This window comes from Lolium rigidum, chromosome 7 (assembly GCF_022539505.1).
Source record: "Lolium rigidum isolate FL_2022 chromosome 7, APGP_CSIRO_Lrig_0.1, whole genome shotgun sequence".
NCBI lineage: Eukaryota > Viridiplantae > Streptophyta > Magnoliopsida > Poales > Poaceae > Lolium > Lolium rigidum.
The window spans coordinates 29879191-29906237 of NC_061514.1; the positions used below are offsets into that span (position 1 = coordinate 29879191).

Below are 27047 nucleotides of genomic sequence, written 5' to 3' on the forward strand. Positions count from 1 at the left end.
GTACATTTTATTTGTTTATCCTTAGTTGCAAGAGATGCAAGCCAACATTTTCCATTATACTCGCTGGGACGGTAAGTGATCTACCCTCTCCCTGTAACTCCTCGTCCAATTGCAGACTTCATCACTTGAGTGATTTCACTTTGAGTAAGCCCTTCTTATTTTGTATTGTTCCATACTGTTGTTTATCACCCAAAATACTTTCCAGTACTGGGTGTATATGTTTTATATAGGATGGTAATCATGGTAAATCTATAGCTGATGGAACTCTTCAGTGCTGCAATCATATCCAACCTGGACGAGCAGAATGGCAACTGTCAGGTCACTTTTATCGTTGGTATCACATCTAAGTAGGGCCGGTCGAATATTTTGAAAATATTGACAATAACGAACATTGATGCGGCCGTACATTAGATCTGGAGTCTACACTGAATAATCATGGTTAACTACTGTGTCGACACTTGACACAAGGGGTAAGTTTTCTCACTGACATTTGAGTTTTCGGTCAGTCAATGCTAATCAGTGTAACCTTCAATTGTGTGCTAAAATATGCTTGACTAATCTTGTCTTCAATTTTTTTCCCCTGTCATCTTCATTTTTTAAATTCCGAGTTGATTATTAAATGGAAAGTTAGCACACGAACACTGCAATCAGTTTGACGTAACTTATGGTAACTACAGTGGGATATTAATTCAATTTTTTCTATTTTTTCTTCAAATAGGTTAATGTACCCAGCACCATCACTTCGATATCTAACACACTTTTTGTTCAGTATTTCTCTCGTTTGATTAGCTTAAACATAGAATTATTGAGATATTTATTAAAAATTATCCTATTTTTGTAAAGATTATGTAAATTTGAAGCATGATATTCTGGTGCAAAAGACCAAATAGTTACCTGATTTATTTACTGACAAGTTCAATCTCAGAGATCTCCGTGCAGAATATCAATTATTGATGCCTACTATTCATGTATCAAGCTTTGAAATTTGGAGGTTCTCATTTTGATGAGCTTCATTAGCTCGAGAAGCTGAAGTATGATAATTAATCAGCCATGCATCTCCGATGATGTACATCAACTATATACTATGTAAAAAAATTATAGTTTGATATAAATAGGTAAACTTACCATCCATTGTAATATCTTAAAATACAATTGTATAAAGTCCAGGAGATATTTCTTTTTTTGAAGGCTTATCTAATTTTCCACATTTTCGTTCGTTTGATAGGAGATTGTGTAATTTGAAGAACTTTTATGTCCTAACATTTTATTTCTTTCATTGGAATGTTTAACTGACATCCGGATATTTTGGCAATGGTTCCTTTTCTAATTTAATTGAATATCATTTTACGAGTTAAAAGTGATGCGAAACATGTGGTGTGATATTAAATTGTTAGAGCATCTGTAGCAGAGCCCATAAATATGTGAATTGAAAACTCGGAGATTAGTTCATTGAACTCGTGGGAACTCGTGTTTACGAGGTTGGAAAAATGTTGTCACAAATCAGAAACTGTAAAACAAGAACTAAAAAGTGAATTTGAAATGTCGTGGGGAAATTGGGGGAAATTGGTCGATGATCATATATATATATATATATATATATATATATAGATGGATTTGATGCTCCGATTTAGTATCAAAAGTTATATAGTTCGGTAAATTAAACCTAAATTACTTAGTAGACCGGTGGGCGCTACTAATTTTAACAAAAATGCGGCCTAATGTCCTATGCGCGCGGCGGTGGCGGAGCGTCGAGGCGGCCGACAACGTCGACGCTGGCGTCGAGGAGCTTCACTCCTCGACCTCAAGCTCGACTATCTCGAGCTTGACGCGACGTACGCGTTCCTCCCGGCGGCGCGCCTCATACTCGCGCACTTGGCGGACGGCGTGCGCCTCCTCCCGGCGGAAGCGAGCGCGGGCCTTCGCCTCGGAGATTGCCTCTACCTACGCGAGCACGGCCTCCTCATCGGAGCCGTGGACGTAGTCGCCCGCCGAGATCGTCGATGAACGCGCGGGGACGAGCTCGTCGTCCTCGGACTGGAGTAGTGGTGCGCGACTGGAGCCGCCAGACGACGACCCCTCGCCGGCGTTGACGAACCTCGCCATCTTCCCTGGGGCGTGAGCCCCCGGTTCGTCCACCGGCGGGCGCTGCGCTGCGCTTGCGCGCGCCCTCCAACCTCTTCCACTTCCGGCGTTCCGCGTCAGTGCGCAACACGGGGGGACGCGGCGGCGAGTCCCCACCGCCCAATCTCGCGCCGCGGGCTACTGAGCCACCACCGGAGGCCATCACGCCGCTTAGGAGGGTGGAGGGGTTGCTGCACAGAGCTCGATTGCTCACCGAAATATGTTTGAGGCGGCGGCGACGGGAGTGGAAGCGGCGGAGGGGAGTAGGGTTTAGAACCAAACTCCCCTCCGCGGCCCCTTTTAATACGGGGCGGCCGCCCAGTTTCTCGGGGACCCGAACTTGTTATACGGGCCAGGCCGCGAGTTCGGGCTCAGTTCTGGCTCAGTTTGGCCCGAACCCGTATTTCCGCCGGAGTTTTTCAGTTTCGACCTGTTTTACGGGCTCTGCTAGAGATACTCTTATACAGGTAGGTATGACCAAATTGCACAATACTATTATTATTCTATTCCCTTATTTGTGATAACTCTTATCGATGGTTGGTCTTGGAGTATAATACGAAGAATTTGATTTTGGACAGTTAACAGTCCCAAGAAAACGAAGAGGTCACAAGTAGAATACAAAAAAGTTCAATTTTGGACAGTGAACAGTCCCAAAAAAACGTCAACACGAGATGATCTAAAGTGAAGAGCTTAGGGAAACCTAGAGGGTCAGTTTGCCTTGCTCGTGGCGGCTTTCATATAGTAGCTCGGATATATAGTAGCTTGGATATCTTCACGCGCATTACTTTTATATATTGTGCTAACCAAAGATATTTTGAGCCCCGTGGCAACGCACGGGCATTTGTACTAGTAATATACACATGCAGCTCTCCTGTATGGTTCGAAAAAATGTATAATCATACTATGGTTAATCGTTACATGCAAACATATTGCATGTCACATGTTGTGATATATTTGTAGGTTCATGGGAGGAGCAACTATGTAAGAATGGGGAATTATTCTGTAGGGGAATCAAATTCAGCTCACGGGTACATATAAACCTATTGTGTGAAAACACATTTCAAAGTACCAAAAAATTATAAAATAAAATACCTCATGTACATATAGTCATTGGTTCGGACACAAGTTTTTGGAGAAAAATAACATTTTTGTGCTCCGTGTAAAAAAATAATTTTCGATGCTCCAACATGACTATTGATGGAGCATTTTTGTGTTTTTTACACAGGTACATAAAATACAACCTTTCGCCGAAAACTTGTGTGCAGATATAGAATGTTCAGATGTATATGTGAAATTATATTTTAATTTTTTATATTCTAAATATTTTCCATAATAAATTCATATGCACCTATGAGACAAAACATCCGTAGGCTATTATATATACATTTTTATGAACTGAAAATTAGTCAGCAGTGATTGGTACCGAATCCGTCAAGAGAACTGCAATCACGAGCTTATGGAATCTACTGGCAAAAGGTCTTTCTATTAAGCCGAAAAGGGAGAAAGAAAAGCAGATGCAGCTTAAAACACCCAAAGCAAAGATCACAAAAAAAGGTTCAGAACTGACTCGATCATACGCTCCTGACTGTAATTCACTGGATCCGATGTGACGATCAAAATCATCAAATGGAAAAAGTTTCTCCAAACGAGAAATGGGAAAAAGTTTCTACAATGTGTTGTCGTGGCAGACAGAGAGGAACCGAGAGAACCAACCTGTGGTTGGATGGTTAGGAGGGCAGTGGCACCCCCAGCCAACCAGAGTTCAAATCCCAGATTTGACACTTTGGTGTCTCATAAAGGCGGAATATTCTTCTGTGGGAGGCGACGTTCCCGTCGACAGCGAGGCGCCTGTGGTGACTTCGTCAATCTCAAGACCTAACGCAGTCTCTTGGAGGTGCTCATAGGGGTAGGGTGTGCGTGTGTACGTTCATAGGGGTGAGTGTGTGCGCGTATGTATGAGCGTCTTTGATTGTACTGTGTTTCGCAAAAAAAAAAAAAAAGACAGAGAGGAACCGAAAGGTATGTATGTGCTGCACTTTGGCTACGTCAATCTGGCTAGTGATGCATGCCAGCCACCACACACTGGTACGAACCTGATAAATCCACCGGCTCATACGCAAGCTGGCTTCGTCATTTCCACAAACACTTTGATCTGCACGAAAAGCTAGAGCACGCGCGCACTACCTCAACCATGCATGGCGACACGATCACCACGCTTCTCCTCGTCGTCGCCTTCGTCTCCGTTACCGCGGTGGTCTCCTCCGGCGCTTCGGCTTCATCGTCGCCTCTGCGCTTCCACTACATCTATCTTCGCAACTTCACCACGGCCGTCGACTCGTCGCCACCGTCGTCATCTCCTCGCCGCGACGGCCGACCCACGCTCGCGCTGCTGCACCGCGACGCCGTCTTCGGCACAACGTACCCGTCGAAAAGCCATGCCGTGGCCGCTCTCGCTGCAAGGGACGGAGCGCGAGCGGAGTACCTCCAGCAGCGCCTGGCGCCGTCGTTTTCGTCGACATATCAACCGACGATGACAACGGAGGTGGGCTCCGAGGTGGTGTCCGGCATCTCCGAGGGCAGCGGCGAATACTTCGCCCGCATCGGCGTGGGATCGCCACCCACGGAACAGTACCTCGTCGTGGACTCCGGGAGCGACGTCATCTGGGTGCAATGCCTTCCCTGCACCCAGTGCTACGCTCAGGCCGACCCGCTCTTCGACCCCGCCGCGTCGGCGTCCTTCGCCGCCGTGCCATGCGGCTCTGGCGTGTGCAGGACGCTTCCGGGCGGCTCCTCCGGCTGCGGCGCCGGCGAACCATGCCGCTACGAGGTGTCGTACGGGGACGGATCGTACACCGAGGGCGTGCTCGCAATGGAAACGCTGACATTCGGGGACAGCACACCGGTCCAGGAGGTCGCCATCGGCTGCGGCCACCGCAACCGCGGCCTCTTCGTTGCGGCGGCCGGCCTGCTCGGCCTCGGCTGGGGTCCCATGTCACTCGTCGGGCAGCTTGGCGGAGCGGCCGGCGGCGCCTTCAGCTACTGCCTCGCGAGCCGCGGCGCCGACGCCGGCGCCGGCTCGCTCGTCTTCGGCCGGTCCGACGCCATGCCCGTGGGCTCCGTGTGGGTGCCCCTCCTGCGCAACGCGCAGGCGCCGAGCTTCTACTACGTCGGCCTCACGGGGCTCGGCGTTGGCGGCGAGAGGCTCCAGCTCCAGTCCAACCTCTTCGACCTCGGCGAGGACGGCGGCGGCGGCGTGGTGATGGACACCGGCACGGCCGTGACGAGGCTGCCTCCCGACGCCTACGCCGCGCTGCGCGACGCGTTCACGGACGCCGTGGGCGGCGGCCTCCCGCGCGCGCCGGGCATGTCGCTCTTCGACACGTGCTACGACCTGAGCGGCTACGCGAGCGTGCGCGTGCCGACGGTGGCGCTCTACTTCGGCGGCGACGAGGGCACGGCGCTCACGCTGCCGGCGAGGAACCTGCTCGTGGCCATGGACGACCACGGCGTCTACTGCCTGGCCTTCGCCGCGTCGGCGTCGGGGCTGTCCATCCTCGGCAACATACAGCAGCAGGGCATCCAGATTACCGTCGACTCTGCCACCGGCTACGTTGGCTTCGGACCAACTACCTGCTAGCACTATCAGTGCTGCTGTTTTACTACAAGCTATACTTTCTTGCTTATTGCGTAGGCGTATATATATACAGAGTATACAAAATTGTACCGTATTATAGTACATACATAGTAGTAGCTAAGAATGCAGTGGGGAGAGCATGCCACTCATCGTTGATTCAGAAACAAGTGTTGCATTGAAGAACAGAGCAAGGGGATTTGTAGTAATTTATTAAAAATGTATATGTCTTACATCGTTGATCCTAAATTTGCATAAAAAACATTATGTGCCCAATCGGTTCCCGAGTTTTTATTTGTATTCAACTCTCAAGAATCAACTGAAAATTTTCAAGTGCGAAACTGAGACTCGGGTTATATAATTAGCACACCTCTGTTTTAAGAGACATCGTCCGTTTGATATAAATCTGGTCGGCAAAATACAACAAAGACAAAAAAAGAAGAGAGACACTCATGGCTGGCTTGTGAAGTCTTGATTGGATTGTTGTAACAAAAAGGAAAAGGAGGGTCCAATGCTACCGAATTGGTCGTTTGTGCTCAGCAAGACCACCTTGTGTCCCTTCACATTTCTTCAGGACGTGTCACCATGACTAAAGCACATACGAGCCTCTCAACAAAGTGGCCGTGGATGAATGTCATACTTTGCAAAGGTTAGGTTATTATCCTACCCTTTGGGGGTTGAAGAAAAAAATGAGCAATATCCTCTTTACAACGAAAAACCCATGGAACATCCACTGAAACAATTTCAGCATGCCTTCATCTACTCAGCTTACTTGTTTCATCCAAGAGACGGCGGAGTTCGCTCTTGACATCGTTCATGCAATTCAGCTCTGATAACAACAGCTCAACGAGAACTTGCACTCTGAAGGAGTGGATGTCAGACTGCATCACAGATGGTTATATGTTAATTCTATCTGACTAAACTCGCAGATGTTCTATTAACCATGCTATTATGATTTAGGAAACACGTAGACCTGGTTGAAGCTTATCGATAAACGCTCGCCATCCCAGAGCTCAATATACTTGAGAGCAAAGAGGGAACATGAACATCTGGAAATATATATAGCTTGGAAATTGTTAGTTTATAAGAGAAACGTTATGGATGAAGTTAACAGTATCAAACATACCCATCTTCTTGTGCTGGTATCTGATAGATATTGTTGACAGGCCAGTTTGTAACATCTGGCACTCCACGGAGGCCGCGACTTCTTGCTATGTCTAGCAAGTTTTTGATCCCTCTAATCTGTGTCCACAAATTGATATTAGCATTAAACTTAATCAACATGTGGAAATGTCATAATATCGAACAACATAGTTTCAAGAATTTGTCACCGTGTCACTTATTTGGCTCTGGTACTGTGAATACATCTTTGCTGAATCTAAAACTTGGAACTGTTTTCTCTTGTTGTTGATGACCAACACAATCATGTGTAAATTGACAACCATTGGGAGAAAAACCTACAATTTTTATGGTACAACCTTTTATTTTCCATATAATTAAGAGTATAAAATATTTTCACCTTACCTGCTCACTCTGAATCAGAAACTTTGCATGATCAAGAAGATTGTCGGTCCGCATCCTCGAAACATCTCCATTGACAATTCTTGGAATCACCTGGGCAAAGCCCGAGTAGTAAACGAGAAATCTTTTACTCAACACGCAGTTTGTACGTTGAGTTAAAATTATCTTAATGTACGCATTTGTTACCTGCAGATTGTTTTCCAAGTATGTACATATCATACATAATTAGTACCATTTATGTCAACTAATCAATAAACAAAATATTAATTTCACTGACTTACGATAGCTGGTATAAATTTCTCTCTGTTGTCGTTTGTTTTGTCGATAGTGAGGCACTTCAGATTTTGAGCATTCAAGCGATATCCGCCTATGTTGACCAGCATGGTGTTTGGATTTAGAAGGCAATGGTTCTCTACGAAGAGTATGCAAGCCAATTCTTCCATGTTAAAACCTACAAGGGAGGAAAATTAATTTGAACCGGCTAGTTAGAGAAAGCTCATTTGCACCAAGGAAGTCCCTTTGTTCAGAATCTCATGCTGAGATTTTTATGGCATCTTGCACTGAGCTAGTCAGCTAGGGCCTTTTGTCTGGATTCATTCCAATTGACTAATATGCTTGTTTGCAAGTACATCTTTCTACGATAAAAACAAGTGTGACACAGTTACCTTGCATTCCACTTGATTGCAATGGATGCCCCCGATGAAGCTCTGGGCGTTTACCAGCTTTCAAACATTTTTCTGGAAAAAATTATAGTTATCACCCTCAAGGAAATTAAGGAATGTCAGAGAATACAAATGAGACATACGTGTTCCAAATAGGACAGTAAGGGCATCTCCAACCGGACGACCCAAACGGACGCGCTGGGCCGTCCGTTTTGGGCCGTTTGGGTGGCCGAACGGACACCCGGACAGCGCCCCGCGTCCGCGTGTCCGTTTGGTCGCACGCTGCGCCCAACGCGCGGACGCACCGCATATGTAATTAAAATAACAAAAATAAAAATAAAAAGGAAAACAGCCAAAAATAACATTAAACTAGTGGTTAATTAAACTTAGCCCTATTTTGGGCAATTTTTACACAAAAGAAAGCCCTATATGGGCTTTAAACTAAAAAAAGAAACCCTAGACAGGGTTTGCGAGCACGGTGGCCGCCGGCGGTACTACCCCCGGTAGTACTCGTCATCGTCGGCGTCGATGACGACGACGCCCCCCGGCGGCGACGTGCTGTTCCGGCTCGACACGCCGGAGGGCACCGGGGACTCCGGCCAGGGCTCCCACTGCGCCCTTTCCCAGGCGGAGTGCGGGTTCGGCGGGCTCGCCGGCCTGCGCAGCCGTGCCCTCCGCGCGGACTCCTGCCGGAGCTGCTCCTCCGCTGCGGCCTGCAGCTCCGCCGCTAGCCGGAGCGTGGCCGAGCGCTCCTCCTCCGCCAGGCGCGCGGCCCGGCGCTCCTCCTCCTCCAGGAGCGCCGCCTGACGCGTAGCCTCCTCCTGACGGCGCGCCAGCTCGAGGAAGGCCCACGCCTCCGCCTGGGCATCCTCCTGGGCCTTCCTGGCCGCCTCCTCCAACGCGGAGGTGCGCAGCGCCTCGGCGAGGTGCGGCCATTTGGCCAGCTCATCGAGGTCCTGCTGCTCGCGGGACGCCGCGAGCGTCGCCTGCAGCTCCGGGTCGTTCTCCTCCTCCTGGGGCTGCGGCTGCGGCTGGGGCTGGGGCGCGGGCTCGTTGATGTAGAGGCCACCGGGGCGGCGGCCAGCCCGCCTAGCAGGTGTGCCTGGCTGCACGCGAGGCCGCGCCGTCGCGGATGTGAAGCATGTGCGCCGGCGCGCATCGTGCTCCACCTCGAACCACAAGTCCCAGTTGGGACTTGCGTCGCCGTACGCGGGGTCCCGCTGGAGGTCCGCCGGCAGCGCGAGCGCGGCGCCTCCGGATCTCGGCGTAGCGGGCGCGGCCGGAGCCCGGGATGGGCGGCACCGGAACCCGATATGGGCTCAGGTGCCAGCCGTGGGGGAGGTGCACGTCCCCCCACGGCATTGGGACGCAGGCGTCCCAGAACATCTGCGCCACCGCTACGGTGAGGTAGATCCGGTCGCGTCTGGGAGGCGCCGGCGGCCCCATTGCGAACGCCGGCGACGCGACTTGCCGGCTGCTGCCGGCCTCGTGGTCGTTGGCGGACGGCTCGAACTCGCGCTTCATGGCCATGGCGGCGCGGAAGCTTCGAGCTCGCGCGTGCGGCCGGAGTGGAAAGTGGGGACTGGATAGGGACAATCCCCTTCCCCAGTCCACATTTAATAGGACTGGGGCACCGACAGGTGGGCCAGCCACGCGGACAGGCGGACACGCGAGGACGCCGCGTGCCATCCGCGGCCACGCAAACCCGGCCAAGATTTGGGCCGGGTTTGCGTCGTTCCGGATGCCGCGGCCGTCCGCTTTTGCGGTGCGTCCCCGCGTTGGGCCGGGTTTTTGTCCGGCTGGACCCATCCAGACGCGCGGGATGGGTCGCCCGGTTGGAGATGCCCTAATGCTACGCTCCTAAATGCAACACTTCCATATTCAAACTTGCTGCCTCTACATAAAACTAGCTATACATTATGAAAAGTACATTTCACCATTAATCTATTAATAACAATTTGGTATTATGCATGTAAGCAATTTTTTATTTGTAGACGGTCAAATTTATAAATGTTTGGCATTGATCTCAAAGGACACAAAATTTTAGAGGTAGCAATTATTAGACTGGAGTAAATATCGACTAGAATTAGATTATGCCAGTATTTCTAATTACCAAGAAGATCCGCTGCCCTGTTCAGCGCCTGATCAGTGTCCAATCCTACAAAACGATAGGGATCATTTGCTGGAAACGGACATAACTAGAAGGGTTATCATACCTGGAATTGGGCCTTGAGAAGAAGGCAGGCTGCAAAAGGAGTAGTGTGTAAAGCTCAGAGACAAGACAGTGTAGGGGCAATGAACTGTAAAATAAATTCGGCATGACATATATAGTTCAGCAAGAGTAAACCAATATACCTCCTTTTCTTTTTACTCTTCTTGTTGTTAAGACCGACACAGAGCTTGGCAATAGCAGATGCTGCTGGGCGCCTGGCTTGTTTCCTCACGTATGGACGCCTCCGGCAGGAACTAAAAATCGTTGATCATGCATGGTAACAGAATTAATTGGAGAAGTAAAAAAAAATTCGATAATTGAGCAAGTACAGATGAAGAACACTGAACAGACGATCAAAACCCACCGAAAGGCTGGAAGAAGTAGGTCATGTGGGCCTCCTGGCGCCGGCGGTCGTAGCATTACCTCGCTGAGCTCCGGGGACTCGAGAGCCAAGTCGTGGGCGATCGACGAGGCACCTTGCTTCACTAGTTCCCGGTCCAACGACGCCCTGCACAAATAGGCATGCAAGTGTACAGGATTATGCATGGTTCCGAATTTTACTTTTGAAAAAATTGTTCCTACTGAAATAACTAAAATTCAGTGGGTTTTCGGTTTTCGTTCTGGCCAAAAGAGCGAAATTTTCTGTCCAAATTCATTAAAAAGTTAAAACTATTTTTTTTGGATCCAGGTATATTATTGAAATATTTTGACCGAAAGGTAATATTTTCGGTTTCCGAAGCAGTCACTGAAATTTAGTGCATTTCATTGAGAACTCCAGTGAAAGTGAATTCCATGAATGTATAGGACAATCAAGGTGCCGCTGTTTGCTGAAATCGGTTATAAACATCATGATCACACGTACAAGCCACAACCTACCTGTATAGCGGGGAGTTGAGCATGGTATTGACGATAGAGATGAGCTTGGCACTGCGGCGGAAGATGGGCGCGAGGAAGGTGACATTGTAGCGACGGTGCTGCTCTGCGGAGATCACGTCGACGACGCCGCTTGAGCCGGCCGTGGTGGTGATGCTGGCCAAGCACCGGAGCGCGGCGAGGAACAGGACGAGGGCGCAGGCCTCCACGTCGACCGGCGGCAGCGACAGGAAGCGGCAGAGGTAGCTCAGTGCGTCGCCCCACCGTCCCCCGGCCACGAGCTTCCGCAGGTGCGCCGCGCAGAAGATTGTGTGCTGGCGCTGGCCCAGCTCCTGGATCAGCCTGCACATACGCAAGCAATTTAGAAGCAGCAGGAAGCTGGGAAGGAGACGAAGGTGAGGCTCATTGTGTATTTGTGTAGTTACTTACGAGTGGAAGGCGGCTTTGAAGCCTTGGTTGTGTAGGTAGGCGAGGAGGCGCCGGTGACGGAGCCGCCGCATGCAGGGGTAGTCGTCCCCCGCCGCCACGGCCGTGGTGTTGATGTTGGATTGCATGATCGCACTCGCCCGCCTGCGAGAACGAACGTAACTATTTAAGAGGAGTATACAGGAGAGCCGCGGAGGGAGAGGGAGGAGGGGGGCGATGGGTGGGACTGAGATCAGGTGACATGCCTAAGGCATGTCACGTGTGAACAGTGCGGTGACATGCACCCCTTTTCTCACCGTTGGATCTAGATTAGATGGTAGGATATCACTGCTACAGGAACCATCTACAGTGTATTTGCTACAGGTTATTGGCACAGGACATTGCTACAGTACATTCGCTACAGGACCGTCTACAGTCGCGCGCTACAGTGTTTGATCTTGTGTGTTCATTTTCAATCCTACGGCCTACGGTGCATGTCACCGCACTGTTCATGCGTGACATGCCTAAGGCATGTCACCTGATCTCAGTCCCGATGGGTGGGGGGCGGGCGGGCTGCATTTATTGAGCGTTATCATTCAATATATGTATGAATAGGACTCTCCGATATATTCAAATATATATATCCATTGTATAATAATAGCAATAAAAAGACATGAAAACAGAAACAATAGCAGTAAAAAATTGGACATACCACTTTTTTTTTCCATCAAGACACTGCTAGGAATAAGGTTATGCCGGGCTTATTACCGCTGGCGAACTCGGGCCAACCATATTTGAATTTTAACAGCTGGCGCTGAGGGCGCCAATTTACAAACCGCCATCACTATGTTGCAAAATAACATCCCAATAAACACGTAACCTTTCTCTTCGGTTGTTGAATGTATTTGAGTTTGGTTCTTGATTAATAGAAAATTTACACTGTAGGTGAAGCTCCTACGGTAAAGTTGTCAAAGAAAAACATCCCAACAAACATAAAATTTAGTTGGCTTTTCTTGTTACATAATACAATTATTGGTTGATTTCTAGGCCCTTGGATATCGATAACTGGGTTCTTCACACCGTCTGAGCCACTGAGACATAGGCTCAACGCGTACAGTAGGCATCCAATGGATATCGATGGAGAAAAATGTTTGTCCATGCCTAACCTGCGAGTTCATGGGTATCTGGCCCACGAAATCAATGGGCAAAAATGCATAGGTCGATGGATGATACTTCTATCCCTAGGTCGGAACTTCAATGTCCTCTTGTCGGAAAGAGATCCGGTGCCTTGCTAGTCACAAGGCACAACTTGCCTTGCCCCCTCCCATCCACCTTTCATTCAGATCCAACAGCCATCAAATGACCAAGGCTAAGTCCTACCAGTTGACCAGAACGAGTCACTGATAACCCCCAACTAGAATTCGATAAGTATTTGAGTGTTGAACCCACGATGAGCTGAAGGTAAACTATCTATTCTCTAAAGCCCTATAACCCACTTATATGACCTTCTATGCAAATCTAGGAGATATGGTGTGTGTGTAGAGGTTTTTACTAGAAACTATAAGTGCTGAAATTAAAATGCAAAAAGTAAAAATGCAAGACAGGAAAAGTGCAATCAAGTAAAATGTAATGAGATGAAGTGAAGTGAAGTGGAGTAACTCAAGAGAGCAAGTGTTCAGGCAAATTGCTATTTCATTTGTGTGGTTGTCACAATTAGTGAAGCTCATTATAGTTTTTTTTAGTGTTTCTTCTAGAGAGGAGCCATAGATAGGTGTAGACATGGATATGAGCAAGTACACCTCTAGTGACTGATCCCAAGGCCAGTTAAGAGCAAACAAGGGAATTATTAAGACGTAAAGTCCAACCACCATTGTAAGATTAAATGTCCCCATATTCATACCCCAGTTTGATTAATCATGATTAATACAACATGCATCTAAGAATTAGGACAAGGTTTCTTTCAGCTCCATTGTCCCTCTCCCTATCAACATGCAACGGTGTTGACCTTATGCATCCCCCGACATATGTGTGCACTCATATATCAGTACAAAAGATCATCATAGAAGATAAAATACTTGTATGCAACCAACAACAAACTATATAACAATTGCAATAAACAATTCACTACTCAAACATCAACAGAGGGATACAATAGATGATGGAAAAAACAATATATTGCATCATACATCATGTTTGCCAAGAGATTACAGAGGGGGATGATGAAGAGTTGTTGTAGATTTTGATGAAGATGATGAAGATGGTGCTGATGCCCTCATCGGAGGGGGGTGGAGTCCACCGGAGGCGATTCCGGCAGCATTTCCCCCCTCTGATCTCCGTTGGCGGCGGACTGCTGACTCTCTATTTATGTGTTTTTGATCTCCACCGCTGTAGCCTACACGAAACCCCTAGGGGTTGTATATATAGTGGTTTTTAGGTCAAAACAAGTCGGTGGACGCAAGATTGAGTTGAATTGGACGAACGAGGTTGGAAAGGACCCAAGTGGCGCGCACAAAGGGGGTGGCCACGCCACCTGCCTTATTTCCCAGCCTGTTGACTTCCTGGTGGCCCACTTTAGCTCATTTTGTTCATCTCAAAATTTCCGAAGCGTGTCCCTGACCTTGCCCTTTTTGGAGTTCCGTAGGTCCTCTAATGTCAAAACACTAAAAAGAGGCGTTTTCTGTCAAACTGAATTAGAACCGGAGGAGACACATTTGTTTAGAAAATCTCCCAAACCACCATAAAACATGGGAATAACATTATATAAGATACAAATATGTGGTAATATATTTGTTGCGGTCAAAACCCACCGGCGGGCAGCGACGGGCAACACCGTAGACCCGGGAACAACCTAGGGCTTCGGCTGGCCCTGGTCCCTCCGAGCGACAGCCCGCAAAGCCTCTGGTATACACGTCCGATGCTGATGCAAGGGCGTGCCACCTGACCTATACCTGGTCAGGAAGGTGATGGAGATGCCTCGCTTAGTTTCCTGCATGGCATACACGTAAACATTAAATACGAGCCTCGATCGGCTCTCGAGGTTATCCTGTGAATCGGCTCAAGGAGCCGATCCACCCATGATTCGTACGAGGTGCACGAATATATGGTGGTCCTGCTTGATCAAGATAAAGCTAATGCGATCTACGACGATTTAGGGTTTTCACCGCATAATCGGATCATCCTACTCACGATTGGGCCTCGCGGCCACGCACGGTGATCGTAAGCCGATCCTAGATAGGGCCTAAAAACCAACACGAGGTTGATCCCCGGAACATCCTGTCTAGGACTAGCAAACGACACCCTACGTGCCGCTGGATCCTCCAACCCTTTGTAAGGCCTAACTATTGCAGATATTAAACTAATCCTTGTAGAACAAGGAGCAACCGTAACGAGATCGGATCTACTAAATAAAGATCAAGCGGGGTGCCGCCCCCACACCTAAGATAGGTGTGAGGGCGGCTAGATATGCAAGGGTTGCACTACGATAGCATGTTATACGAAGAACTATGCTAACCCTAACATATCTATGATAACTACGTTGCTCGCCATCAAAAAGGCTTCAGAACGAGCAACGCATGAACAACATAAAGCTTCTGCTGCCTAGATCGCAAGATGCGATCTAGGCAGCATGATGCTTACCGGTAGAAACCCTCGAGACGAAGGAGTTGGCGATGCGCCGAGATTGATTGGTTGGTTGAACGCTGGTTGTTGTTTTTTCCATAAACCCTAGATACATATTTATAGTCCAGGGGACTTTCTAACGTGGGAATAATCCCAACCGTGCACGAGGCAAACTCTAACTAACCGACACGTAATCTACTATGTTACAGATACAAGGGCAAACTAGCCCAACTTTGCATAACAGGCCGATTCACGTAATTCTTCGATGTATATTCCTTAAATCCATCTTGATCGCGGCCCACCTCTGACTCGGTCAAATTCTGGTGATAACACATGCCCCCCTGGTTTTGATAATGATAATTTCAAAACCACTCTGTTTTTTCTACGAAGGGTCATGTCGTGGCAGAGCAGAACCGTTGCAGCATCCTACATCACGATGCCCTGTCTTCTCAGCTCCTCTGCAAAATTCGATAGCTTTAGCACTACCTCCTCGGAAACTGTAATGGCATTAAATTTCCACCAGGCTTCTCATTATTTATCCGTGCCGATCGAATAGCCCTCTTCATCCCCTTCCTCTGTTCTAGCTATCGGCACCAAAAAACCCTCTTCCCCTGTAGCAATGTCTTCCTCTTCCTCTGTCTCCTCCGGCCTCTCCCTCCAATCCTTCTCCTCGAGCGAGCCGGAGTGGAACTCCGATTATGCGCCAGAGGGCGACCTGCCTCTGACCGATGGGGAAGAGGACCTCAAATTCCTCATCGAAGGGGAGCTGATAAGCGAAAGTGAAGACGACCTCCATCCCTGGGTGAAACCCACCTCCCCCGACGGGAAGGGGGAAGAAGTAGAGGAAGAAGAAGGAAAGGAGAAGGGCGGCCCCTCCTCCCCCACTAAGCTTCTGCCGGCCAAGCGATTCCGCGCTTGGGCGGACAGCGAAGACGATGATGATGACGAGGAGGAAGAGGAGGAGGATGAATCCTCCTCCTCCATCGGGTATCCGCCGACCAAGCGCTTCTGCTCTTGGGCGGACAGCGAGGATGATGATGATGACGAGGAAGACGAAGCTCCGGCCGAGGGCTGGGGCAGCAGCGACGAGGAACTTCCTGGGAGCAGCGCCGATGATATCGACGGCAGCGATGATGAGGACAGCGACGACTAGTAGAGTAGGACTAGTAGTAGCAGTGCACTAGGCACCAAATCCTTCTTTTGAGAGCCATCGGCTCTTTCCTGTAAAGCCGCTCCTTCGAATTAATGAAAATTGTTCTTCCAATTTATCTTTCAATTAATCCAATTTCAATCCTTCCGCTCGCCACACCGAGACCGATAGCAACGTATCAGATTCTTTTTCCTTAGACGCCCCTGAAGCCGGACTCAGATATCGATTAGACCGTCAGTTCTCCGGCTGCGATTTGGTACCTGATCATAAAATTTCGCAACCTCATAGCCGATGACTATTCATCGGCTATTTTGAGAATCCAGTCTCTTTCCTCTTCTCGCGACAACGGGACGATCCAAAACTCCGTAAAAGCCGACGGCCTCCTTTTCCGGCTCCTCTCCGTAGCTTTAGCAGTCTTCTTCTGCCACACCTCACTGCTTTCAGAGAAGACCACGATGCAGGGTCAGCCGATGCAACTCCAATCGGCTCCAAGAACAGAGCATCTACCAAGTTAGCTGCCCCCCGAGCCTTAATCAAGGCGAGAATACCAGCGAGGATGCACAGGTCAAACCAAAAGGCTTTGACTTTAGGCAATCTGGCAATCCGAGATAGCCACCATGAAGAGTCAACCGAACTTGCCCTCATTGATCAGCTTTCCTTGCCCTCATTGATCAGCTTTCCTCCGCTGAACGTCGATGTTGTAGATGAAACACCAACAAAGGGTTGAGCACATAGCCAGCAGGTCTTCGTCTTGTGTAACTGTACTAGAGTCGATGACTGTGCATTAGCTGCATAATTTTTTTTATACTGGCCGATTTTTCCTATCGGCCCCAATATTTTACTGCACCATGTCCTCCTGTGCATGCTCACATGTTCATCCGCTTTAGGTGCCCCCCGAGCCGAATCTGTCAAGTGACTGCAGATATCGGCTCTGTAGTTTAGCCAAGGCATTGTATTTGAACGTCGGCTCTGGTAGGACCAATGTTGACTTCTCCTGACTCATCAGCCGACGTAAACCGCTGTCCAGTAGATTGACGTTGCATATAAGCAGAACATGTGGTTAGGATAATTTTGGCCGATTGCTGGAATCGGCCTCCATATTGATTGAAGCGCTTCAATGAAGGTTTTGTAATGTTCCTTCATAGATCTTTGGGGCCGATCCAAAGGATCAGCCTCGCCATGTTCGCGCATAAGTTGGTTCTTGCTACTCGATCAGGCCGATGGCTCTGTTGAGGTCTCGAAAATCTATAGCCACACGCCATCGGCCGTCCTTTTTCTCCACCGGTACGATGCTTGAGAGTGCTTCGTCTGGTCCTGGAGCACCAAACTCCGCTGGAAGGATGAACACCATGTTCGTGCCAGCCGATGTTTCATCATCGGCTTTCCTTTGCTTGGGACGCCACTCCATTTTTCGTGGACGACCCTCTTCGTCCAGGGTTCGCTGAACTTTCGCAGCCAGATCAGGTCGTGCCTTCCTTAGCGTATGCAAGTATAACCTTTCGGCTTCCTCCAGGCCGCGCAATCGCTGAACCCTGCGCTTTTGGGAACGGCTGAGTCCATCCGGGCACCACCTTGGACGGTGGTACCTGTCTTCTTGACCCTCGTCTTCTGAATCCTCGAGATCTTCCCATCGAGGGGACTCAGCACGTTTGCTTTGTGGCGGGAGAGGCCCTAAGCGCTTGAACACGGACATGTTGGCTGCCTCCTTCTTCTTCTGGTTGCACTCTGGACAATTGCCGATTGTGGGCAATCGGCTCATTCCTGAATCCCAGCAGTGTCTGAAGAAGGGACAGTCCCAGTGCCTGTCCTCGTTGTCGTCTTGCTCCCTTGATTCTCCTTTGGCACGGCGCTCGTGCTCCTCCTCATCGTGATTGTGCCGACGATGTCTTCTGGCTTCTCTAGCCAGACGATCTCTTTCATCATCATCGCTGGATCGTCGGCATTGGTCATACTGACTCACATACTTGTTGAGGAGGTGATCAGAGAGGGGTCGCTGATATCTTATGTTCTTCACTTCTCCCTCCGTGACGTAGCGCTTGCCATCATGACGGAGCCGATCGCGTGGAGCGGCCTCCTCCGTGTCCTTGCTACGAGAGCAGCTGCCCTCGTCTCCATCCTTGCCAGCGTGGTGTCCAAGTCCTACCATGTTGATGCTGAACGAGGATCCTGGCTGGCAACCTTCAGGGTAAGTGCATTCCACCATGTTAACGGCGGGGAAGGGTTGGGTGTCGACCTTCATGGCGTACTGGTTGAAAATCAGACGTCCTTTTTCTATCGCCGATTGGATGTGCTGACGCCACACCCTGCAGTCGTTGGTGGCATGGGAGAGCGAGTTATGCCATTTGCAGTATGGCTTTCCGTTCAGCTCTTGTACCGTGGGGAATTTGAGACCTTCGGGAATCGTCAACTGCTTCTCCTTGAGCAGGATGTCGAAGATTTGCTCAGTTTTGGTCACGTCAAAATCAAACCCCCTGGGCGGGCCTGGTGGCTTTACCCATTTGCAGGACACGGGGGTTCCTCCCCGAGTCCATTCAGCCATTGCTACCTCTTGATCTCCCGCAGAAACTTCGTCTTCCTCTGCCTCGACCAGGACTACTGCACGCTTGAATTTGTCCTGGTACAGGTCCGGGTGGCGCTGTTCATATGCCGACAGCTTCGAACCATGTGCGCCGGTGAGGGGTAGTCCGCTTGGGAGGCCATGTCCTTGAGTGGTGCTGCAAGGCCCGCTACCGCCAACTCGATCGCTTCTTTTTCAGTCACACGAACCGAATAACATCGGTTCCTAAGATTCCTGAAGCGCCTGGATGTATTCCGTCACAGTTTCTCCACGCTTCTGACGTATTTGTGCTAGATCGGCAAGGCCAGACTCGGAAGCCTCTGAGTGGTACTGCGTATGGAACTGCTCTTCCAACTGCTTCCAAGTCCGGATCGAGTCTGGTGGCAAAGAGGTGTACCACCCGAAAGCCGATCCCGTGAGGGACTGTGAGAAGAACCTCACGCGTAGTGGATCCGACACTGAGGCCGTTCCTAGCTGTGCCAAATATCGGCTCACATGCTCGATGGAGCTGGAACCGTCCGATCCACTGAATTTGGAGAAATCAGGGAGCCGATATTTAGGTGGCAGCGGGATCAACTCGTACTCGTTGGGGTACGGCTTGGAATAGCCGATTGCCCTCCTTTTCGGCACCATGCCGAACTGGTCTCTCAGTATGGTACTGATTTGATCCGCTGTGCTGGCTGCAGGAGTTGAACTCTGAAGATTCGCCGGGGTGGTGTACTTAGCCAGCCATGCTTGCTTTTCCAGCTCTGAGCCAACTGCAGGAGTTGAGCTCTGGAGGTTCGTCGGGGTGGCGTACTTAGTTAGCCACGTCTGCTTCTCAACATCTGTCGCTGACGTTCCTCCTGCTTTCCCAGAAGCCCCTGTTGTTGCGGCCTGGTTTGTGAGCGCCCAGTTACCGCAATCTGGCACATACGTGCACGTGTACCCGTGAGGGATCTCCTTAGGCGCCTCATGCAAGAACTGGTAGTCACTAGGGTCACCACCGATCTTGTAGACGACGAATGCCGGTGAATTCGGCACTTCTGGTGCTGCCCACGCAAATGGCAGTGGTGGACGGGACTGGAGTGGCATCTCTCCCTGGTGTGTCCCGAGAGCCGGTCCTGACGGCGAGTACTGGTGCCTCACGATCTCCTGGATCACCCGAAGAGCGACACGCTCCAAAGTGTTCACCAGGTTCTCGGAGTGGCGGTGTAGCGAGTGAGCCACCATGTAGTTGTTCTCCTGCCGCAGGGACCTGGTGCGTTCTTCCGACGGGGCACAGAGGTCTATCCCATCGAGTGCACCATTAGGCGAGAACCCCTTCCACCTGATGCCATGTGAACGGGTTCTGTGGAAAGAGCCGATGAGGTCGGCTTCGAGGATGACTTTGATCTCGTCATACTTCTTCTTGAGCTCGTCGGTCGGATCCTCGTACGTGATCGGAGTGCCGTCCGCCATCTCAGATGTAGATGGCGAGGTGGTTGATGTCGAAGCTTGTCCCACCGGGCGTGCCAGAATGTGTTGCGGTCAAAACCCACCGGCGGGCAGCGACGGGCAACACCGTAGAGCCGGGAACAACCTAGGGCTTCGGCTGGCCCTGGTCCCTCCGAGCGACGGCCCGCAAAGCCTCTGGTACACACGTCCGATGCTGATGCAAGGGCGTGCCACCTGACCTATACCTGGTCAGGAAGGTGATGGAGATGCCTCGCTTAGTTTCCTGCATGGCATACACGTAAACATTAAATACGAGCCTCGATCGGCTCTCGGGTTATCCCGTGAATCGGCTCAAGGAGCCGATCCACCCATGATTCGTACGAGGTGCACGAATATATGGTGGTCCTGCTTGATCAAGATAAAGCTAATGCGATCTACGACGATTTAGGGTTTTCACCGCATAATCGGATCATCCTACTCACGATTGGGCCTCGCGGCCACGCACGGTGATCGTAAGCCGATCCTAGATAGGGCCTAAAAACCAACACGAGGTTGATCCCCGGAACATCCTGTCTAGGACTAGCAAACGACACCCTACGTGCCGCTGGATCCTCCAACCCTTTGTAAGGCCTAACTATTGCAGATATTAAACTAATCCTTGTAGAACAAGGAGCAACCGTAACAGATCGGATCTACTAAATAAAGATCAAGCGGGGTGCCGCCCCCACACCTAAGATAGGTGTGAGGGCGGCTAGATATGCAAGGGTTGCACTACGATAGCATGTTATACGAAGAACTATGCTAACCCTAACATATCTATGATAACTACGTTGCTCGCCATCAAAAAGGCTTCAGAACGAGCAACGCATGAACAACATAAAGCTTCTGCTGCCTAGATCGCAAGATGCGATCTAGGCAGCATGATGCTTACCGGTAGAAACCCTCGAGACGAAGGAGTTGGCGATGCAAGATTGATTGGTTGGTTGAACGTTGGTTGTTGTTTTTTCCATAAACCCTAGATACATATTTATAGTCCAGGGGACTTTCTAACGTGGGAATAATCCCAACCGTGCACGAGGCAAACTCTAACTAACCGACACGTAATCTACTATGTTACAGATACAAGGGCAAACTAGCCCAACTTTGCATAACAGGCCGATTCACGTAATTCTTCTATGTATATTCCTTAAATCCATCTTGATCGCGGCCCACCTCTGACTCGGTCAAATTCTGGTGATAACAATATTGCAATAAAGTGCAAAGTTCATGTATGCATTTTACATGCATCAATATCCCCAAGCTTAACTTACGCTCGTCCTCGAGCATAAATGTGATAAAACTAACATGGACTTTAGAGTGTACTAGGAAAATTGCCCGTGCGTTTTAACAGGGTACACTACTAGAAAACAGGCAATCAGTGGCGCACCTACTTTTGCCATCAGTGGCGCACTAGTGGTGGTGCGCCACTGCTATCACGCCACTGCTAACAATTAGAAGTGGCGCACTAGTGGTGCGCCATTGCTATTTGGCTTAGCAGTGGCGCACCAGGTAGTGCGCCACTACTAGCTTCATGGTGCGTCACTCCTAAATGTCTGAGGTGCGCCACTGGACAGAAACAAGGTGCGCCACTACTAAAATTTGAAATTTCTAGATCTGGATCTGGATCTAGCACATTTTGTTTCGAATTTTTTTGGCTCGTTTTTTTTCTCGTTCTTGTTGCTAGAATTATTTGTGCAATGTTCATTCTTATTTTTCTTAGCCTAGCCGCCGGTGAGGATGGATGAGAGAGGTAGGAGAGGTGAAGAGAGGTGAGGAGATGGAGGATGTAGGAGAGGATGAACAAGAGGACGAAGGCCAGAGGTAATGGAGGCCAGAGGGTCGCCGGAGGGTCGCCGGGCCGGAGGGTCGCCGGGCTGGAGGGTCGTCAGAGGGACGTCGGAGGGTCGTCGTAGGGTCGTCGAAGAGTAAGGTCACCGGAGGTCTCCATAGTCGACATAGTGGAGGAGGTCGCCGGAGTGAAAGAAGAAGTAGAAGAAAAGGGTGAAAGAGAGGAGGAGAGAAGAGGAGGAGAGCAGGAGGAGGAGAGGAGAATGAGAGCAGGAGAATGTGTGGAGGAGGAGGGAGGAGGGAGGAGGGGGTAAGTGGCTGGCTCCTCCCATTTCGAATCCCATTTTGAAATTCGTGGGCGGGAAGCTTAGCAGTGGCGCACCAAGGCATCGGTGCGCCACCGGTAAATTTTTTCTATTTTTTGCCCAAAATCTAAAACCGGAAAAAAGTCCAGTTTCTGTTTTGAATTTTACGAATCCATTTTTTTCTCGAAACGGCCTTAGGCCGTTGAATTCGGATAGGAAATTTCGCGTAGATAGATTTTGATATAAAAAAGTTTTTCATCGGAGGTCGTATGCAACCAGAAATCCCGTTTTACCGAAAGATGATGCCATTTTGCATAATATATCGAAATTCATTTTTTCAAAATTTCATTAAAGCTAGATTACATAATACATGGGTAGTTCAAAGGATTTTATTTTTTGAAATTTCTATCTATTTCTTTTATTTTTGGGCACCACTTAGCAGTGGCGCACCAAGCATGGTGCGCCACTACTAAGTGATGCCCAAACATGTCCATCATCCCCTTTACATAGCAATGACGCACCATGTAGAGGTGCGCCCCTGCTACAAGAAATAGCTGTGGCGCACCTCTGCACAGTGCGCCATTGCTATGTATAAGGCTGGGTCAAACCCATGGTCAAACTTAGTGGTGGCGCACCACAGGAGAGGTGCGCCACTACTACATTTTTTATAGTGGCCCACCACTTTCCGGTGCGCCACTGCTAAGTAGTAGTGGCGCACTGCCCTCCTGGTGCGCCACTAACACCCATCTTACGGCTAGGCCTTTTCCTAGTAGTGGTAAAAAGAAATCTTCCCAGGCACGGTTGCACCACCGGTGACGATCAACGGTCGCACGGAGGGGATAACGTGTGTGAGTGCAACCCGAAAGCACATTGGATTTTTCAAGGTGGAAGTCATCAAACCTGAAGATCACGCAGAACACTTAGAATTAAGTGCAACTAATCAACAACAATTTGCATCAAATCAATCACCGGACATTTTTTGATGGGGTAAATCCATTTAGAAAATAGTCGAATCCATCTCTAACTGAATAGGGTAAAGTAGCACTATGCTTGTGAAGTTTCATAAATACACCAAAAAAAGGAAGGGGCAGAGGACATCGCCGAATTTAGGCCCATTAGCTTGATTCACGCTATTGCAAAAATCATCTCCAAGATGTTTGCCCTACACCTTGGCCCTCTAATGGAAAACCTCGTCTCCAATGCGCATAGTGCATTCATCAAGAAAAGAAGCATACATGACAATTTCCTCGACGTAAAAAATCTTGCTACAAGATTCCACAAAAGCAAAACTCTAGCAATTCTATTCAAGCTCGACATTAGGAAAGCATTCAACTCCATTAGATGAGAGTATCTTGTTGACCTACTCCAAAGAAGGGATTTCCCATGCGTTTTCTTAATTGGATTGTGGCATTGCTTGCCACATCTACTTCTAGGGTCATACTCAATGGCTTTTCCGACTCTCCAATATCTTATGGCCGCGGTTTGCGTCCAGGAGACCCACTATCCCCGCTTCTCTTTGTCATTGCCATAGACCCCCTCACACAAATCTTGGAAGAAGCAACGACGATTGGCCTCCTCCATAGGCTCCGTGGTCCTGGAGCCATTTTAAGGACTTCACTTTACGCGGATGATGCGGCGGTGTTTGTGGCGCCAATAAAAGAGGATATCCAAAATTTAGCAATGATTCTTGAGAAGTTTGGGAATGTTACCGGTTTGTGCACTCATACGTTGCAAAAGTATCTATAGTTTTTGATGCTCCATGCTTGTTTTACACCAATTTCTATATGTTCTGTTTACACCCATTGCACTTTTATACAATTTTTGGAACTAACCTATTGACAAGATGCCACAGTGCCAGTTCCCTGTTGTCTGCTGTTTTGTATTTCAGAAAAGTTGTAGAGGAAATATTCTCAGAATTGGACGAAACAAAATCTAAAGTTTCTATTTTAGTGTAACGAAGACGGAGTCCGGAGGGGATATGAAGAAGCGCTACAAGGCGGCCTCACCTTCCCTTGGCGCGGCCCAAGCCCTGGCCGCGCCTAGGGGTGGTGTGGGCCCCTTGGGCACCCACCGACCTCGCCCTTCCGCCTATTTATTCACCTGTTCAGAAAAAACCTAAATACTTGAGCCTCCATCCAAGTTCCATCGCGGCCGCCATCGCCGACCCTAGCTCGGGACGGTTATGAAGCTCACCTGCCAGTGAGGGAGATCATCACCGGAGGCCTCTACATCACCATGCCCACCTCCGAAGTGATGCGTGAGTAGTTCATCTCTGGACTACGGGTCTATAGCAGTAGCTAGATGGTTGTCTTCTCCAATTTATGCTTCATGTTTAGATCTTGTGAGCTGCCTATCATGATCAAGATCATCTTTATGTAATGATACATGTTGTGTTTGCTGGGATCCGATGGATATTGAATACTATGGTTGAGATCGATTATATACTTGTCATATGTTATTTGTGATCTTGCATGCTCTCCGTTGGTAGTAGATGCTCTGGCCAAGTATGTGCTTGTGACTCCAAGAGGGAGTATTTATGCTCGATAGTGGGTTCATGCCTCTAGTAATCTGGAAGAGTGACAATAACTTCTAAGGTTGTAGATGTGATGTTGCTATTAGGGAGAAAACAACAATGCTTTGTCTAAGGATAATTCTATTGTTTACTTTACAAACATTGCTTAATGCGATAATCTGTTGCTTGCAAATTAATACTGAAAGGGGTGCGGACGCTAACCGGAAGGTAGATTATTAGTCATAGACGTAGTTGGATTACGGTCTATGTATTATGTTGTAATTTCCAAATGAATCTCATAGTAATCATCTTGTCATGTATGGTCTTTATTCTGTAACTTGTCCAACTGTAATTTGTTCACCCAGCAGGTTATTTATCTTTATGGAGAGATACCTCTAGTGAACTGTGGACCCCTGTCCTTTATTTTATACTGATAAAATCATCTCGGTCTGTTTACTTACTGCAATCATTGTTCTCTTTAATTCCACTGCAAACAAATATCTCTTTCCACATTATACGGTTAATCCTTTGTTTTCAGCAAAACCGGTGAGATTGACAACCTCACTGTAAGTTGGGGCAAAGTATTTTGGTTGTGTTGTGTGAAAGTTCCACGTTGTTGCTGACGCCGGTAGTGCGCCCTGCCATTGAAGGCGAGGAAGTAAGAATTAATCGAAAGTCCTCTCAACTTATAGGAGGAAGGCCACAAGGTAAAAATGAAAGGTATAAAAGCATTAAATTTAGGATAGGAGAAATTGATATTGAAGGTGTTAGAGATCAAAGCTCAAATATCAACATTCTCCCTTATCATTCTTATACATCATGTCATTATTACCTGGATGATCATGAATTAGAACCCTCAGATACAACTCTGGTACTCTCAGATAGGACCTATCAAAGATGCCATGGGATTCTTCACAATGCTTACATCACGGATGAAGCTTTTGTTTACCCAATAGAATTTTATGTTATTGATATACCGCTAGACCCTTTTTGTCCAATCATATTAGGAGCACCATTTTGTGTTCTAACTGAACTATATATCGATAGCAAAAAGGAGGTTATGTCTTTGCAGCTTGCAGAAGAGGAAGTAAGCATCAAATTTAAAGAATTAAAGAACTTCCCTTATGGAAAGAAAGCTGAAGTCAAAGAGGAGAAGACCAATGAGGATTTGGCTGCTATCTACTTTAATATTCCTTAGACTGAACTATAAAGAAGTTTGACCAACGATGATTCAATTCCAAATGACGAAGGTAAGAAAGAGTTAGATGATATTTTGAACAATTAAGTAGAAGTAGAAGACCTTCATGACTCTGAATATGAAGAATTGGCGAGGAAGGGAGATGAGGATCGACCACCTTTATAATTAAAACACCCTACTGAAGACTTAAGGTATGAATTTCTTGATGAAGAAAAGAAATGTCTAGTAATAATAAACAGTAGACTTTCTTCCATTGAGGTTAGATCTTTGCTAGATGTTCTTATTAAGCATGATAAAGTTTTTGGGTATTCTCTTAACGATATTAAAGGCATAGATCCTTCAATAATAACCCATAAGATAATCATGGAAGATGATGCTAAACCTTTCGTAGATACGCAAAAGAGAATGAACCCCAAAATGAAAGAAGTAAGAAGGAAAGAAGTCATTCGTTAACTTGAAGCTCGTATAATTTACCAAATTTCGGACAACAAATGGGTAAGTCCTGCTCATTGTATACTGAAAGATGGAGCAATAACTATCATTAGTAATGATGAGAATAGCCTTATTCCCACAAGAACTGTAACTGGCTATAGTATGAGCATAGCTTTCAGGAAGTTGAATAAAGATACTAAGAAAGTTCATAAGCCACCACCCTTGATGGAGCAGGTCTTAGAAAGGCTTTCAGGTAGCTCTTATTTTTTTGCTTTCTTGATGGTTATTCAGGGTATACCTAGATCCCTATCGAACCTGAAGACCAAGAGAAAACAACTTTTACTTGCCCTATGGTGCTTAGGCTTATAGGTTACTACCTTTTGGTCTTTGTAATGTTGCTGCAACCTTTGAAGAGTGTGTTTTAAAAAACTTTGAAAAATTTGTTGAAAACACTGTGGAAACACTTATGGATGATTTTGTTGTTTACAATAATACTTTCAATAAGTGCCTCTACAATCTTGATCAAGTTTTGTAGGAATGTCGAAAAGCAAAGTTAGTACTTAAATGGGAACGATGTTGTTTCATTATAAGAGAAGGTAAGGTCTTT

General features: G+C 48.1%; 1 protein-coding gene across 1 annotated transcript; it reads left to right on the plus strand.

Moving 5' to 3' along the window:
• The first annotated feature begins 4289 nt into the window (after nt 1-4289).
• On the plus strand, nt 4290-5911 carry LOC124670214 (protein ASPARTIC PROTEASE IN GUARD CELL 2). Its single transcript, XM_047206725.1, has one exon. It carries the CDS (start codon nt 4313-4315, stop codon nt 5756-5758), a length of 1446 nt encoding a protein of 481 aa, XP_047062681.1. The 5' UTR covers nt 4290-4312; the 3' UTR covers nt 5759-5911.
• The last annotated feature ends 21136 nt before the right edge of the window (nt 5912-27047 follow it).

Coding starts and splice junctions, on each gene's coding strand:
- LOC124670214 (XM_047206725.1), top strand. CDS start 4,313: ATGCATGGCGACACGATCACCACGCTTCTCCTCGTCGTCGCCTTCGTC.